General features: G+C 37.0%; 1 protein-coding gene across 5 annotated transcripts in view; it reads left to right on the forward strand.

Annotated features, from left to right (window-relative positions):
* LOC6031873 (monocarboxylate transporter 12) overlaps window positions 1–17,736 on the forward strand; it is a 78,250-nt gene extending 60,514 nt beyond the window's left edge. For all 5 annotated transcript variants that reach the window (XM_038255225.1, XM_038255223.1, XM_038255226.1 and 2 more), the window contains 6 exons: window positions 2,732–2,873; window positions 9,716–9,856; window positions 13,911–14,078; window positions 14,139–14,500; window positions 14,737–15,321; window positions 17,012–17,736. In XM_038255225.1, the coding sequence (XP_038111153.1) occupies window positions 2,732–2,873; window positions 9,716–9,856; window positions 13,911–14,078; window positions 14,139–14,500; window positions 14,737–15,321; window positions 17,012–17,318 (1,705 nt within the window). In that variant the 3' untranslated portion in view covers window positions 17,319–17,736. The remainder of the gene's footprint in view (window positions 1–2,731; window positions 2,874–9,715; window positions 9,857–13,910; window positions 14,079–14,138; window positions 14,501–14,736; window positions 15,322–17,011) is intronic.
* The last annotated feature ends 343 nt before the right edge of the window (window positions 17,737–18,079 follow it).

Consider the following 18,079-nt stretch of genomic DNA (forward strand, 5'->3'; position numbering starts at 1 on the left):
AAATAAAGGTGAAAAGTCTCATGAGCTATATAGTTATTTCACTAAAAAGTTCGTGTAAATCTTTGTCGAGACAAAATGATGCAGCAACATAATTATTGCAGATTTTTTCCAGAAGAGACGCAGACACTGCTTAAGCGATGTGGCAACCGGGCGATACGCATGCAAGGGGGTGTGGCTGCCAATCCCCCGCGTGGTCAAAAAGTCAAAAAAGCAAACAGACTCGGCCTTTGAGGTTATGCAAAAATCACCCTTTTTTGTAGCTACAAAAAAACTTTTTCTTGGCATAACTTTAAAAGTACTTTACTAAACAGAATAAAATTTAATAGGGTCTTAGGGGACCCCATAACGAACAGAATAAGGCGGATCCGGCCAAAATCGGTACAGCCAGTTCTGAGATAATCGTGTGGAAAAAAAAATCATGTCTACACACATCCCCACAGACATTTGTTCAGAATTTGATTCTGAGTCGATAGGTATACGTGAAGGTATATCTAGGAGTCGTATTTAAGAAGTTCATTTTTCGAGTGATTTTATAGCCTTGCCTCAGTGAGGCGAGGAAGGCAAAAACTTGCATGGCAATATCTCAGCAACTAAGAATCGTATCAACAAAGTTCAAAAAAGCAAAATAAAGAGAATTTACTCAGCTTTTCAAAAATATTCCCTTCAAAAGATACAGAAGGGCAGGAAAAGTTGACAGTTTCACAGCAGTATTGCAAAAGTATTTTTTATTACATGCCGATTGCCAAAAAAATGTTTCTGGTAAAATTTAAAATATTAACAACTAAAAAAAATACAATTCCAAAATTGTTGATTTTTTTAAATGATCTTCTCGACCAGTCAAAACAAATATGTATTCTAAATATTGACAACTGTGCAAAGAAAAGTTTTCCATAAAAAAAAGTTTCTCTCATTTAAATGAACTGTTTATTGGGACTCATTTTGTAATACAATCGACTCTCTGGCTGTCGATCTTCTTGATATCAATATTGCTCCAGCTGCCAACAAGTTTTTCAGTCCCTTCATGAAGCATGCTTTGATTTTTCGTTCTATTATTTGATACCTCCCGCTTAATATCGACAACGAAAGAGTTCTCTGAATATGGTCATTTCAACCAATTTATTTTAAATTAATGTGTTCAGGAGTTAATTTTGAGCAACGTTTGTTTTACGATATACTTTTCTTTAATTATTTAATGTTTTTCAATTATTTTTTTTGTATTTTTTTTAATTTATAATATTAAGTTGCGTTAGTCTACCATCTCCTAGCATTACCTTTTGATTTTTTAAGTTTTAAGTTACAATCGATTTTACATGAGTTTTCAATGCAATTCAGATTTCAAGTCGAGTTTTTTTGACCCCTGATTTGTTGGGTAATTCTTTTTTAAGGAGCAAAGCCCTAAAATAAAATTAGTAATGGTTTTGTAATTATTGTTTTAAACAAGTTTGATCGCTTAAAATGCAATTTTCAATCATTTTCCTTAAAAAGTATAAATTTTTATAAATATTTATCATCATGCCATCAAATTTCAATTATTATAAAAAACAAATATTTTTATCTCGGCCATAATCATCAGATTTCATTTTTTTTTTTTTGCATAATAAAATTTTAAGCTTGGTCGAAATCTTTGCAATCATAATGTGCGAAATTGTTGCAACGGCCTAATTATGATAAATTTAAAAAATAACATAGGTATTAGGTATTATATATAGTTTGTCATTTGTGACAACCAAACAAAGAATTTTATAAAATATAATTTTACAATTGACATATTTTAAAATATTTTAAAGCCACCGAAGTAATTCTTGAAATTTATTGACTTGATGTTTAATTTTTGTAAAAAAAATGTTTGGTTCTACAAATCAGAAAAAAAGCAACTAAAAATAAAAATTTAACCATCCGTTGAAAACCACTGCATTCAACCGACACATGGTCCTGAGGCACATAAGTTTTCCATTTTTATAACGCCCCCGTGGGCGTACCAGAACCAGCCCCGTGTCCCTGGGGCATGGTGGCTGCCGGAGAACCCGGTGGCATAAATTATCCCAAAATATTGAAGCGACATCATTTCCAAAGAGTGTAACCACCAAACACACACACACACACCGTGAGTCCCACAATCAGCAGAATGGTCGTTTTGTTGGCGGGAAAAACTTTTTTTTTACTCAACTGATGACATCCACGGTTGACGGCCCTCGCACTACCTCCCCAAGGCGAGTGAAACTTTTGCACACTCCTTCCGGCTGTCCGTTCCGGAGGACAACCTTGCGGAACGGATCTGTGTCCGCCCCTTTTGGTTCCATTTTTGAAGTTGACTAAATGCTTCATTTGGTTCCGGCCGGGTGATGTCTTTGGGTGGAATTTATTTAAAATACGCAGGAAATACATATTGTCAAAAATAAAGTATTTAAATAAAATTATACATAAATAAATAGATAAAACAATTAAAAAATGGGTTTAACGGAGTGATTCAAAGAAAAATCTTTGTTTTGATGAATAATAGCACTATTAAACTTCTTCAATTGAGATGCAAAGACTTGCTACACAAAAATTGTTATTCAAAATTCTTAGTTTTTTTATAATTCACCCCATTCCACAGTATATCCTTTCAGCAATTATATTGCAAGTGCAAACAGAAAATCTCATCGCATCGCTAATTTCCAAACATCCTTCTTTTCTAACTTTCTTCTCTCCAAACTCAATCTCTGCTGCAACAACGACAACAAAAACACAGGAAGATGGGCTGGCGCTTGGGCCTGCAGGCCGTCACCGGGCTGGTTTCGTTCAGCTTCTTCATGGGACTGCTGTACCGGCCGGCCTCACTCTACCATCCGCAGCGGCGTGCGATTCTGCATCTGAAGAACCAACGGAAGAAGGTAATTAAGGATGACAATTTTTTGCGCTCAAATCTTTTGCTGCCTGGCAAAATTTACGTTCTCCGCGGTGCCGAAATCCAGGACGCGTCACGACGACTTTGTTCGAGAAGAGGAAAGAGTGGGACAGTTTTCTGGCCAAGTTTTTGCTGGCGCTTTATTACCCGAGCTGGAGCCGACGCGCGTCCTTACGGGACACACGTTTTGTTGTAATTTATGCGAGTTACTAATGTCTTTCTCGTAAAATGGCCACGGTGGCCCATTTTCGTGACCTGCCTCAACAAGGCTTTCTTTGGGCGAAGCCAGTCGACTTTGCGCGACTGTCGGAGCTGCATTAATGGGATAATTCGAGTTTCCTGTTTTTGTTTTGCGCACTCAAGTGAATGAAGGTTGAGATATTTGGGTTTCGAGGATGAGGGGAGGACAGTTGTAATTACTGATAATGGGACGAAAAGAAATTATCACCAGCCGGAAATTAACTGCATCAAACCCTCAACACATTTTATTTTCTTTTATTATGACCTGCAATTGAACAAATAAAAAAGCAAACTCTTTAAAATGTCGTAAACATAAACACACACAACAGTTAAGATTTTTCAATTATAAAAATTAGCCGGAATTAGCCGATCACACATAATGGGCATGTGAATATTCAAAAATCTGTATCGTGAGAAGGGACTTTGTTATCGATTTAATGACTCGGCATAGTTGTAGGTTTTAGAAAAAAAATATGTACACGGAGAACAAAATCCTAGTTTTTCTAGATATCTTTTTATCGCCAAAAGTTGAATTCCCAAAATATATAATAGAGCAACTACGCGTAGACACCTATGCTATGCTATGCTATGCTAAAATAAAATTCCCTTGAAAGGTATATTTAAGTTTTCGAATTGATTTATGTTTCAGGAAACTAAAAAAGGCATTCTTTGCACTGGAGTTTCGAAAGTGCAAAATCTGATACCGAAGACACAGAACTTTTTATTTAATATGTTTCTTGGAAAAATATTTAACAAAGAAAAAATATATTTTTTGATTTTTAGAAATTATGTTAATTGCTATTAAAAAATCATTCTTTTATTTTTAGATGTGAACCAAATCTCGGATTAGTTTTCAAAAAGCCGTAAGAGCCATTGGTAAACAGAGTCCTTTTTGCATCGGTATTCGACCTACTTACGAAAAACCAATATCAAAAATGCTTGAGATTGTTCATCTACACTTCCCTCAAGTGTCCCAAACTATAGATACATGAAATTTTGTTTCATTTTGGAGAAAAACGAAAACTAGTGTCAGAAGTCACGGTGGCTCTTACGGCTTTTTGAAAACTCACCCGAGAAATAAGCAATCAAAAATTACTCAACAATTTTTTGATGATGTGTACTGTTTGCTACGTCCCGAGCAGACGGAAATAGCTTTTGAATAACATTTTTTGATATTTGAAAATACTAGGCCAATAACAATTGATGTTATTTATAACAAGATTTGTTATTCGTTGTTATGATTTTTTTGTTATTGGATTGTTATTGTAATATCAGACTAATAACATTTTTAGTTATTCTTCGAACAAATCTTTGTTATTATTTTTTTTTTATTTTATCAGCTAATCCTATCATCCCTATTACAGTTGGAGGTATTCTTCCATAACAAAAAATGTTATTCCCAAGTTGTTTTGGCTTTCAAGCAATATCAGACCAAAAACTAATTTTGTTATGATAACATAAACAGTTATTAAACTCTTATGCAAAAATGGATTCTTTCAAGAAGATTCCAAAACACTTTCTGTTATTTTAACAGTATTCGTTATTGAAATGGCATGAATTTTGTTATTACCGTCTGCCCGGGACGTAAGTTTTCGTTCGAAAAATGTTATTTTTTGTCGATTTAAAAAATGTAAGCTATTGTGAAATTTTGTTTCCTTTTTCCATAAAATTAAATTAAAAATTTTAAAATCAGGCGCAGCATTTCAAAATGACCAAGCTAAGTGTATTTAACCCTTTCAAAAGTGTATTACTCTTAATTCCAACATTTTGAAAAAATTTGTATCGAAGAGCGTAGAAAATTTTACATAAAATGTATGTTCAAGCTGTGAAAATCGAACTAATAGTTTCCGAGAACCGTGGTGTAGTGGTAAGCGTGGTTTCCTCTCACCCAGTCGGCTTGGGTTCGATCCCAGACGGTTCCGGTGGCATTTTTCGTGACGAGATTTTTCTGATCACGCCTTCCGTCGGACGGGGAAGTAAATGTTGGCCCCGGTCTAACCTAAAGAGTTAGGTCGATAGCTCAATCCAGATGTAGGTGTCGTCTCCCTGGGTCCCTGCCTCGGTAGAGTCGCTTGTAGGCAGTTAGACTAACAATTCAAAGGTCGTCAGTTCAAATCCCGGGGTGGATGGAAGCTAAGGTGTAAAAAGTGGTTGCAATTGCCTCAACAATCAAACCTTCGGGCACCTAGTTTCGAGTCGGAATCTCACAATCGAGAACGCCAAGGCAATGCTGTACAGCGAATAATTTGATTTGATTTGATTTGAGTTTCCGAGATATCGCGAGTTGAAAAATGATGACTTATAAAATGACACTAAAAAAAGCTCATTTCTAAAACAAAAATCAAACTTTAGAGGCTTTATCTTAGCAACAAGAAGTTGACCATCACGACAAAAAAGAAATTGTTTGAATTTTTCCACTTCTTCTTCATAAGTATTTCCGAACTGCAAAAAATGGAACATTTTTTTGAAAAAAATTCCGTAAAATGTTTATAACTAAAAAAAATTACAACTTATCATAAAACATGCAGTCAATTTCGATTGCAAATTTGATTGAAAAGGTTTTTGAAATTTCTTTAACCGATATCTTCTAAAACTTTTTTTAAGGCAATATCTAAGGTTCCAAATTTCGCACCAATTTAAAAACTCTGGTACTATTGAAAAAAAAAAAGTTTTTTGGATTGCAACTTTTATGAATAAAAAATAATTGATTTTGAAAATTCTTAAATATACCCTTCAATTTTGCAGAAGACACCAAATCAATCAGAAAATTCAGTTGTATGACCAGCCCACATCGTTGTATACTAAAATAATTAATGCTATTGACAAAATCCATTCAAAAAAATAAAAAAAAATCTTCAAAAAAAACTTGCAAATCTACAGAAAACTTAAGTTGATTTTGCTGAAAACCTTTTCAAAATAAACTGAGCCTTTAGATTTTTTTTTCAGATATGGACATGATTTATTGAAAACGGTGCACTTTATCAAAAAATCTGTAATGTACTTTTCGATTGCAAATTTGAAACTGTAGTAAACATTTTTTACTAGGTTTTTTTTTTATTCAAAAAACATCATAACTCGGCAACATTTTTGTCCACACTTCTTTATGGCTCATAAGTTTTTGTCACCTAAAACATATCATGAAATTTCGCAAATTTTAAATGCTGATTTTGAGAAATAGAATTTTTGTAAATCCCTTGCAATTTTAGTAAGTTTTTTTTATTTTTTTTTTTTTACTTTTGATGACACCTTTATTTACAAGCAATAACTGTTTCAAAATGGATTATGATGTAACACACAGCTGTAAGGAACTCCAAAACTCTGTTATGTACCTTAAAACAACTTATTGTATCTTGATTATTCACCAATAAAACCAAATTGAAATTGGATTGATTTTTTGTAAAAAAAGCTAATAAAAAAAAATCCGCGTGCTTTTCTTTCTTAACCAATTCCATCAGAAAATTCTTTCAAAACTTGAAGATTTTCAAATATTTTCGTACCATTTTTATATGAACAGCTGCCAAAATTGTAAGCAGACTTGTATGCGTGAACAAATGGCACAAAATGGCTTATTTAGTCATAAAGAAGGCTTCCACAAAGTATGAGTAAAATAATAAAAAAAATATCGAAATCAGCCGATTTCATAGAGATGGATGTTGCAGATGGAATTGCAAAGAAAAAAAGCATGCTCATCACCTTTGTGAGAAAACATATTTAATATTCATCCACAGACCACACTGCACGAAAAAAAATCTGCACACGCAAACAAAATTCAAACCTGTGGAATTAAATGAGCATGACAATTCGGTAAAGAAGGTTTCCAATACTGATGGACTACATAATTCTGCGTGTAATATAACATAAAACATCATGAAATAATGCAATTTTTACATCGAGGAATTACTACTTGTTTTGCTGTGTATGGTCAACACGGTCTTCGGTGAAACAACTTGTTTAGAAACGACAAACGAATATGTGACGAATTCCTAAATCCGTATCCAACAGCCACTAATCACAATATTTTCCATTAGAATTAACTCCAACGCAGTAATTGGAAGTTCGTTTTCACGCTCAATTGGAGCGGAAATGTTATTCGAAAATTGCCAACGCGGTTTGCTCAACCTGTCTAACTTTCATGCGCTTCCATTTCACCAAAATACACACCCCCAAAAGCACGTTGTCAATTCCGACAAACCGACAAACGGATTCCACAGTCAATTTCCACGTGTGCGAGCCGACAAAACTTTGTCTGTATAATGGGGCAAATTTTCAATCAACCTGGCTGGTGCGCCATCGCGTGGTGGTTTTGAAAATTGTTTTCCACCTGGCTGGCACGCGGTGTGTCCTCGTTCCGGTGTCATAATTTCGCCAGAACGTGCCACACGTGTCCTGTTCCTGTGTATCATGACGCCAGAGGCTGGGGCTAATAATTGTGTGTTCCGAGAATATTTTGGTGACCATGGTGTGGCTTTGCTCGGAGTGGTCAACGGGCAATGCCACAAAATGGCTTACGAGCAAATTAATTTTACGATCCGCCGGGAAACTGTTCATAAACAATGCAATAAAAACGGCATTGAAATCGGAACGGGGTTCCCATAAACCCCAAAACGCTCCGGAACAAAACCAATGTTATTATGATGGAATTCATTTATGTACTTTTGGCAAACTCAGCTGGACGGTGAAATTAATAGGCGTATGGGCTATTTATGAACGCTGGATGTCCTCGTAAGTTATGCTGGACAACACCAATGTATTGATTACTAAGTTACGGCTAAGTCGTTCCTGAATTGCTTTGAACTTGTATGATTGGTTTGCCATAACCATATTTTAGCATTACATGGAGCATTGCGGTTATAAGGTTTCCGAAGCTGCTTAAATTAAAAAGTTTTCTAGTTTTATTCTAAAGCAAAATTAATAAGTAAAAATCGGATTTTATTTTTCTGAGATATCGTATGTTTAAACCAAAGGGCAAGCACACTAAGAAATCTTTTTTTTATTTTGATTAAATCGCAGGCCGAATCTCAGCAATTGAAGATTGGCATCATAATAATAAATAATTATTTTTTAAATTCAAAATAAAAACGTTACTTAATCCACCCTTAGGTGGTTGGTGCCTTCCTCACATTTAAAGGGTGCTATCCAAAATGCAAAAAGTGCTTAAATAACACTTAAGTGCTTATAACTTTTGATAGGGTTGTCAGATCTTCAATGTTTTAAACGCGTTAGAAAGGTCTTTTGAATTCCCAGCCTGCGATAAGTCGCATGAGCGATCCAGACAACGTTTCCATAAAAATATCTGAGATCCGGCCTCGAAAAAGTGCGCAAATAACACTTAAGTGCTTATAACTTTTGATAGGGTTGTCAGATCTTCAATGTTTTAGACGCATAGGAAAGCTCTTTTGAATACCTATCCAACGATATGTCGCATGAGAGATCCGGACAACGTTTTCATCAACATATCTGAGATCTGGCCTCCAAAAAGCGTATAAATAACACTTAAGTGCTCATAACTTTTGATTTGTCAGATCTACAATGTCTTGGACGCGTTGGATAGGTCTTTTAAATACCTTTCTAAAAATGTATAGCATGACGGGGTTTCTTACAAAAACCACCCTTTTTACAATCTTCCGGACTATTGTCAAAATCGTTTTTTAGCATAACTTTTGAAGTACTTAACTAAACTGCATAATTTTTGATAGCGACATATGGGACCCCAAGACGGATCGAATGACCCCAAAACGGACAAAATCGGTTCAGCCAATGTCGAGATAATCGAGTGACAATGTTTTGATCAACATCCCACCACACACACAGACATTTGCTCAGAATTTGATTCTGAGTCGATAGGTATACATGAAGTCTAGGAGGTCTAGGAGGTCTAATTGAGAAGTTCATTTTTCGAGTGATTTTATAGCCTTTCCTCAGTAACGTGAGGAAGGCAAAAATGTGTAGAAAAATCTAAGTTTAAACTATTCGGATATGATGCACTTTATTTAAATTCAACTGAAGCACTTTTCGATTACAATTACAATTTTAAATATAAAAATGAGTTTTCAGTGTTTTTTTTAACATTAAACATTAAATAAGTTATAACATTGCCCAATCAAAATAAACAGGAATTTCAAAATGGAATTCGAGTGGAAAATTTTTAAGCTCATGATATATTGTTAGCATTTTTTATCTATAAACGTATTGCTAGTAGACTATTTTTAAGTTATTCAACAAGTTTTTAAATTACATTGGAAGAAATAAATAAATGAAATGTCATTCAATTATAAACATAAGTTTCATTAAACAATTTATACCAATACTAAATCCAACCAAAATAGAAATATCATGACGTGAGTTTGCAACAAAAAAGCTCAATATTCATATCAGTAGCTGACAAGACACAGCTTTTTCCAAGTCCTCGTCCAATATGGCTGACCCTTGAGTATAGTCTTCACCTTACTTGAACGACAAAACATCGATAGAATAACAAAATTTTCCCTCGACATCATACTGATTTTTTGTTGCTCCAATATCCTCATGAATTTACTGAACCATTTTTTTCTCCCATTTTCATTCGATTTTCCCCGCTCCCCTCCGCAGGTGAAGGAAAAGAAGACCCACGTCCGCACGCCGAAGCCCCCGTTCCTGGACTTTAGCCCGCTGAAGCTGCCCTCGGTGCGGATGCTGTCGATTTCGGCGGCCGTTGCTGCGTTCGGCATCTACTCGCCCATCTTCTTCCTGGTACGTATCACGTTGAGCACATAACCTCAATACAATTTTCAATCACTTTTTTTTGCACTCGTGTTGAGCAACTGCTGTTCGGCAACTGTCCACCGGACGGCATGTGCCAATCTCGTTGCCGGAAGTTGGATGATTCCCAAGATTACACTCGAGGCGATAATAAGCGAACATGTACACTTTTTGGGGAGTGTTCTTGAACTACGTAGAAGTAATTTTATAGAAAAAAAAACACTTCAAAAACACATTAAAAAATAGAAGTTAAAAAAAAAAACATTGAAAATATTTTTTATTCAAGTATTTAAGTTCATGGACGACCCCCTCGAAAGCTGTCAGTTTAGCAAGCGAAGCCCACCCCTCGTTCGTATCCTTGCTTGTTCCGTCAAGTGTCTTTCACAATGCCAAATAGAGGGGAGGGGGGTGAAGGCAAGCTTGGGGGGTCTTTTCAACTTCGATAACGCCAACGCTGCCGGAATGTTGACACATGAGGGCTCTCGAGGGGTGAGACGATGATTGATGAAATGGTGGAATCTGGTGACTTGGCTGAAAATTAAACCTGCCACGGAAAGCGACACGAGGGCCTCGATTTTTGCTAGGGAGTTTTTTTGGGTATATTTATTTTTTGGGGAACTTTGGGAGGGTGAGAATTGCCTGGAAATTGAATTTTGAAGAAACTGCTCAATGTTTTGAATAGATTTGTATTTAAAAACTCGATAAAAATCAAATCAAAAAGTTCAAAGCAATAAAAAAAATTAAATTTACTCTTTAAGAATAAATCAATGAACTTCAACTTGAATATTGGTTTCCATAAATTTAATATTTCAATGTCCATCAACAAAACACAAATCATGTAAATCCATCCCCACACATTACTACTTTCATCATCCAGCTGGAAATAACTAAAACACTTCTTAATTGGCTTCATAAATCAATGTAATTAGCTCGTCCTACCGCAAGCGCAAAAAAAAGTAATCTTAGATTTACAACCACCTCGTACAGTAACGGGCTTCATCACGCCGGAACATCGATGTGCGAGCTCGAAGATAAAAAAAAGTTTAATAGCTTTTCATCACTTGACCTATTTCACGCGAGGGATTATGCTCGTTATCGCAGCCATTTTCACTTCACGATCATCATCACACTTTCCCATTAAAAAATGTGGCGTCCAGATATGAAAGTGCGCACAAAAAAGTAGGTACGCCCGTACACGCGTTATGACCCCGACCTCGCAGATTTAGCCATAACCGTTGGTTCACCTAATCCTTGAATTTATTTCAATTTCAATTTTAAGCTTATTCAAAGATTATCCCAGCCAGCTCGCGGGAGCGGAAAAGTACGCTTCCGCTGTTATTGGTTAAATCGCGGAAAATCTCATTAGCACCGTATTTCGCCATTTGTTCCGGGCTTTGTTGTCCCCCGATCCCTGAATGAACTCATTTATTGCTTCGCGACGGAATTGTTTCCCACGGCGAGTCGATTTCGTTCGTGAACGGTTGCATAAAATTTCTCAGAAGAAACTTGCAGAAATATATTTTACATGTTACTTAATTCAATTCAACAATCGTAAATGCCATTTATTTTTCATTTTTTTTTTTTCATTACGTATTACTTTGTTAATTCAAGGTTAAAAGAGATCAACACCAATTTAAAAGCAAAAAAAAACCTTGATTGTTTAAACTATGTACGTACAAATACAAACACACAACTTTTGGAGAGATATTTTGGGAATATATGAACATTTTTATGACGTTTGGTAGTGAAAATGCTAATTTGAGAAAAAAAATTAAAAAACTGTATGGGTTGAGTATGTAGGTAGCACTCAAAAATTTAGTACAGTAAAGATCTACACGAAATTAAGATCTCATTGGAAATAATGAAAATTCAAGTATTTTAAAATAAATACTCAAATTACGCCTCTTTTGAAACCCATATTTAAAAATAAAATTTATTTAAGGTTTATGTCCTTATAACGTCATGATTCGAAATCCGGACACTTAGTACCATATTATTTTTGTTATAGCTGGCAAAAAATCATGTAATGAGTTGGAAATGTAGAAATATCATCAGGATTTAGTATAAACAGTCAGTTTTAAGAGAATGCATGCAAAATATGTCTTTTCTAACAATTTTTCATCAGAATTTGAAAAATAAAATTACTTGCTTTGCTTCGAATCCCAGACACTGTTAAAAGCTGATTCGAAATCCGGACACTTTTGCTTCGAATTCCGGACACTCGATTTTGTTTATGAATCTCACAAATTTGGACTGAAATGTTAGTGAATGGCATTCTTTAGGTCACAAATAAGCTATTAACATCAAAACAATCGATAGTTTATATAAAAATTTGCTAAAATTTAAGGAAATCAAAAACATAAATTTCTGCTTTGCCTTCCCGGTGCTTTGGACGCCTATGAAATATTTCCGTTGAAATATTTCGCATTTTTGGTAAACTTATAATTTTATTTTATTGTTTTGACATTAACTACAGCATTAACTTTAAATGAAAGTTGATGTTAGAATTCATCAAATAACACAGTTTTGACATTCATAATGCGAACTTATATCCAAATAATTGATAAAACAAGTTGAAGTGTCCGGGTTTCGAAGCGTCCGGGAATTCGAATCATGACGTTACTTTTAGACTGGCTCGATTAAAACAATTTTTTTTTTTTGTAATTTCGATTGAAATTTTAAAAGATTTCTGTAATAGAAGTTCATTTAAAATGAGGTATCGTTTCTGATCGCCAATAAATAATTTTATATCGAAAACGATGAAATTATAAACCTTAGCGTTTAACAACGTTGATTGAAACATAATCCACACCTTGGAGCAAAAATCTCGATTTTGACAAAAAATTGAATAATTTGAGCAATCTTAACCAGGAAAAAAAAATTTGATTTGTTTTTTTTGTCAAGTTTTTTTTTAATTTTTTTGTGATCCATAGGTCAAAAGTTGTCAAATTTGATCTGAACTGCAATTTGCTCTCTAAGTTTCCTCATCCTTAAAAAAAATCGCTTGAAAATTTGGAGAAATAAATAAAAATCATACTCATGTTGATCTTATTTTAAACAGATTGTTTTTCAGCGGATTTTATTTTTGTAAATTCTTTTCAAGAAAACCTATAGCAATCATTTTAAAAATCATCTTTGCTCAAGTTGTTTTGATGAAGTTATTTTTTTTAGGGATGTTTGAGCATTTCACGACGCATTCTAGTTAGAAAAAAATGTTTTTGAAGTTTTTTTTTTATTTTCAAAAGGGTTATCAAAATATTAAACTTTCATATTTTTTCTGAGATTGAAAAAAGACAAATTGTATTTTTTTAAAGAAAAAAGTAATGTTCTTTTCATCCAAAAGGGTTGTTAAGGGACATTTACCGATCCATAAGGCTTTCTAGGCTCAATGAAAAAAATATAATTTAACCCAAAAATGACGAACTTCTCGTCACAGTGTCCTGATGCAAACAATGAGCTGCTCGAGCCGTCACAGCTCTGCGAAGTATGTTGGCTGACTTGTCGGGCGTTTAGTAAAAAAAACAGCTTGACGTTGCCTGACAAAAAAATTGCTAGAAAGATATAGAAAATCTGATGCAAACAAACGTCCAGCTGCCATGTAAACATACTTTGAATGTGAAAGTAGATTTCTGACTAGAAAGCCTTATGCGAATTTCAGAAATTTCGATACCAAACTTCATGGTTATAGAAACTGGACATAAAAATTGGTATTTTGACGATTTGGACACAACCTTCAATGACCTATATTTTCGATACCGAACGTGATAATTGGAATTATGTTAAAATTCTGTTTTTGATAATGTTTATTAGAACCTTCTTTTATTCTGAGATAATAATGTACGAAATATTTAAATATTTCGTCGTGCTAAATAACACTCGCCGATATTATTTAATTTTGGCAAACCTGAACCTTTGTAATCGGTAAAAAAGTATTTTCATAAGAATAAAAATTTTACAATACTTGAAAATTGCTGGTCTCAAAATTATGTTTGACTAAAGACATTTTTATCATTTTATAATTCAATTCTTACCATGCTTTTCACAGTCTCTTCACGGATTTGCCGAAGGATACGACATGCAGGACCTGGTCCTGCTCCAGACCTTCCTCGGGCTTTCGATTGCGCTGGGGATCGTGTTCAGCGGGTCGTCCATCAACAAAACGCTGGAGGTGTCCTTCAAGAAGATCCGAATATCTCGTCAATATGTTTGCCAGGTACGATGCTAGTGTTTCATCACAAATTTTATGAAACAATCATTCAACTCTCGCCCCCAGGGCTGTGTTACGTTGGTGTCTCTGTCGCTGCTGGTGCTGTCGGCGGTGGCCGACTACCGGGGCCTGTGCTTCTCGGCGTGGGCCTACGGGCTCGGTCTCGGTGGCTACCGGTACACACTGAAGATGCTGGCCATCGAGCGGATCCGCGGCAAGTACTTCTCCAAGGCTTGGGGCTTCATCAAGAGTGCGGAATCACTGCCGGTGCTGTTCGGGGTGCCACTGTGCGCCTTCCTGAACGATTCTTCCCACCGGTATGGGCGCGCCGGGTACTACATCTGTGCAGCCAGTGCTGCCATCTCGGCGATTATTCTGTTCTTCGTGGGCCATCCGGACGGGAAGAACATGAAGTATTCGGCGAATGGGTGAGTTTTGGGAGTTGGGTCTCGTTTTTTAACCAGTATCTCATAGAACAATATCTGCATGAAATGTGTACAAATCAGCGTGCACAGTACCCAATTAAACTGGTCAACCGGAAATGAACAGAGGCAATTGTATAACGTTCTAACACGTCCTTGCTAAGCTCCCAGCACACCAATTAGCAAATCTCCTTACATCACCGTAACGACCTTCTTCTGCTCTATCTGTTCCCCTTTGGCAGATCCATTACATCACGGTGCACGGCACCGACCTCGTCAAGCGACTGTCAGCATGTGCTCAACCGAAGCTTCTCGTCGCAGCGTTTTAACAATCAGTGGTATCCCAACGCTACCACCACCTCCAACAACACCAACACCCACGCCACCAACCTGTCCAGTAGCGGTGGAGCCGCGGCGGCCTCCACCGCCGGAACGTTCCCCGGTGGACATCGGGCACAGCACCACCACCACCTGCTGCAGCAGCAGCATCAACTGCCCCAGCAACGGTGCCTCTCGACTCAATTCATGAACGGTGGCCCGGGAATGTTCCACAGCTCGATGGCACTAGCCGATGGGGGAGGAGGTGGCGGAACGACCACCGGTTACAACTATCACAGTCCGTACTGCCAGAGTAGCGCCAACGGGCGGCTCCACAAGAGCCTTTCGTTTGCCTTCCAGACTCCGATGATGGGTAACGACGAGGAGCCACGGGTTCACCACGGGTATCATCAGCATCAGCAGCACCAGCAGCATCAACAGCAGGGAGCGACCTCTAGTCATCTGCCCCAGTATCCGGGCGAATACCCGCCGAGCAGATGCTACTCCAGGTAGGATTAGTTTCCGCGTCGTCGTGTTTACTTTAAAAACAAACATAATTTCCCTAGAATGTTTAGTTTCAAGCAGGGGTTCTGCATCAACCTTTAATAAGTTTTTAATCTTATTCTTTATTAAGTTTTATATTTTTAAAGAATAATCTTCAAACAAATTAATGATCAAATAAATTTCTAGTGAAATTATGTTGAACTCTTTATCTAAATCCCACGTTCAAACACCCCGCGTGTAATCCTTTCCATCCATTTCCTAGAACACAGAAATGATTACAGTCTTAAGCATACCATCCAAATAACAGCAACAACGTCGCGCCAATGTCCTCAACTCCCTACATGAAGCTTAGCAGGCGATTTCGGCCTGGCTTCGCTGCGTTGAAGGCAACTTTCGCAAGGAAAAGCATGCGAACCCCCTCTTAGTAGGCCGACGACGATGACAAGGGAAAATTCTGCCGTTGATGGGCGAATTATGCGAGAACATTGCCACTCGGGTTTTCGAGATAAAGGGCAGGTTCGATAAGGCTAGACCATGTTGTGCATTGTTTGGAAAGAATGTTTAAATGTTTCAATGGATGTTTCAACGCATCTTCTGGAACTTGAATTTTACTGAAATAGTGCTTAGACTTGGCTGCCGATGCGAAAAACCAAACGGCTAATAACGTCATGATTCGAAATCCGGACACTTAGTAGCATATCATTTTTGTTATAGCTGGCAAAAAATCATGTAATAAGTTGGAAATGTAGAAATATCACCAGGATGTAAAAAACAGTCAGTTTCAAGAAAACGCATGCAAAATATTTCTTTTAAAACAATTTTTCATCAGAATTTCAAAATTAAGATGAATTGTTGTGCTTCGAATCCCGGACACTGATAAAGGCTGATTCGAAATCCGGACACTTTTGCTTCGAATTCCGGACACTCGATTTTACTTATGAATCGCACAAATTTGGACTGAAATGTTAGTGAATGGCATTCTTTAGGTCTCAAATAAGCTGTTAACATCAAAACAATCGATAGTTTATATAAAAATTTGCTAGAATTTAAGGAAATCGTAACCATAAATTTCTGCTTTGCCTTCCCGGTGCTTCGAACGTCTATGAAATATTTCAAGTGAAATGTTTCGCATTTTTGGTAAACTTATAATTATATTGTATTTAATTGTTTTGGCATTAACTACAGCGTTCAAACAAACCTTAATTGAAAGTTGATGTTGGAGTTCATCAAATAACACAGTTTTGGCATTCATAATGCGAACTTATATCCAAATAATTGATAAAACAAAATGAAGTGTCCGGGTTTCGAAGCGTCCGGGAATTCGAATCATGACGTTATGCCACTCTTATGGGAAATTGCCTTGACGGAGATTTTGTCACAAACACTAAAACGCGTTTTTCTCGGAATACTTGATTTGGCATAATAGCCGAATTTTCAATTATGGGCAGAGCAAAACCCTTTTGAGAAATGTAACGCCCGATCCCTTACATCAGTCCTACGCTAGTCAACGGTCATACTGATCGGGTCTTCCATTTCACACTGGGATGCTTTGTTAAACTTTGAAAAAGTTCATTCATAACCACTATAACGCAGGTGTCTAAATCCAGGCGTTTACCGACTTAAGCCAAAAAGCTCAACGTTTACCCGCTCATCTCAAACGTCCATTTCACTCTCTGCTCTGCTCTCTCTTTCCAGGTGCGAGATCCACAACCCGACCCCCTCCCACCAGCGTGACTCCCTGCGTCGACCGCCATCGGCCGCGGCCGGGCCCGGCACCACGTCATCGCAGTACTTCTGCACCAACGGCCTGCAGCACAACCCATCCCGCAGCCGCAGCGTGCCCGAGGGCCTCGCCAACGGAGGACACCAGCGGGGTGGCGGTACGGGCGCGGGCGATTGCCACCACTGGAACCACTGCCACTGGACCACCACCAACGGGGTCAATTTTTGCCGGCCGACGCGGCCCATCCAGGTGGTGGAACAGATCACCACGTCCGTTTGACTAAAGTTTAAGATCATGCGCTTTTTCCTCTGCGTTTCGATTCACCTGCTGGAGGGACTGTTTTCGTAGATATGCGTCGCGTTACGATGACCCTCGCAGGGTAGAACACCGTGGGAGTAATTCTGTCTCAATTCTGAGATATACTTAAAAGGAGACGACTATGGAATTCTCAAAGTCACTTTTTTTGGTTCGAAGATATACATTTTTCCAACATTTTTCTTCCGAGACAAAATTTTCCCAAAATTCCTTTTACAAATTGTTAAGAATAGTACCCTACAAGTGCATTTTTCAAGAGCCAGTTTTAAGAAAATCATTATTTTTCTATGAAATCTTAAAAATTCAACACACGATGACGATTTTTTTCATGAAATAATATTAGTTCTCCCCGAGCAGGGGTAAATAACACGGGAATACCAAATTTTGGTATTAGGGTAGAGTAGTCATCAATGAGACACGGGGAACTATGATAAAATGGCTCTCACAAGTCGTAGTTTCAACCAATCAGGCTCATAATTTGGGGAAAGGTGTGTCTACTGGATAAACTTCTGCCACAATAGTGGCTTTGGTTGTGGACGCTCCCTTGCAAAGTTATTCATAAATGTTTGATTTTGGGGTGTAAAAGTAAATTATGACTGAAAATTAAATTTTCGCTCATAGGCTGCCAATAACACAAAAACTAATATTTCTCCAAATTTCTTTCGTCATTTCATAGGGCATGAGTTGGGCTACAATGGCCTTTCATTATATTTGACCAAAATAAA

The sequence above is a fragment of the Culex quinquefasciatus genome, chromosome 2 (assembly GCF_015732765.1).
Source record: "Culex quinquefasciatus strain JHB chromosome 2, VPISU_Cqui_1.0_pri_paternal, whole genome shotgun sequence".
Lineage (NCBI taxonomy): Eukaryota > Metazoa > Arthropoda > Insecta > Diptera > Culicidae > Culex > Culex quinquefasciatus.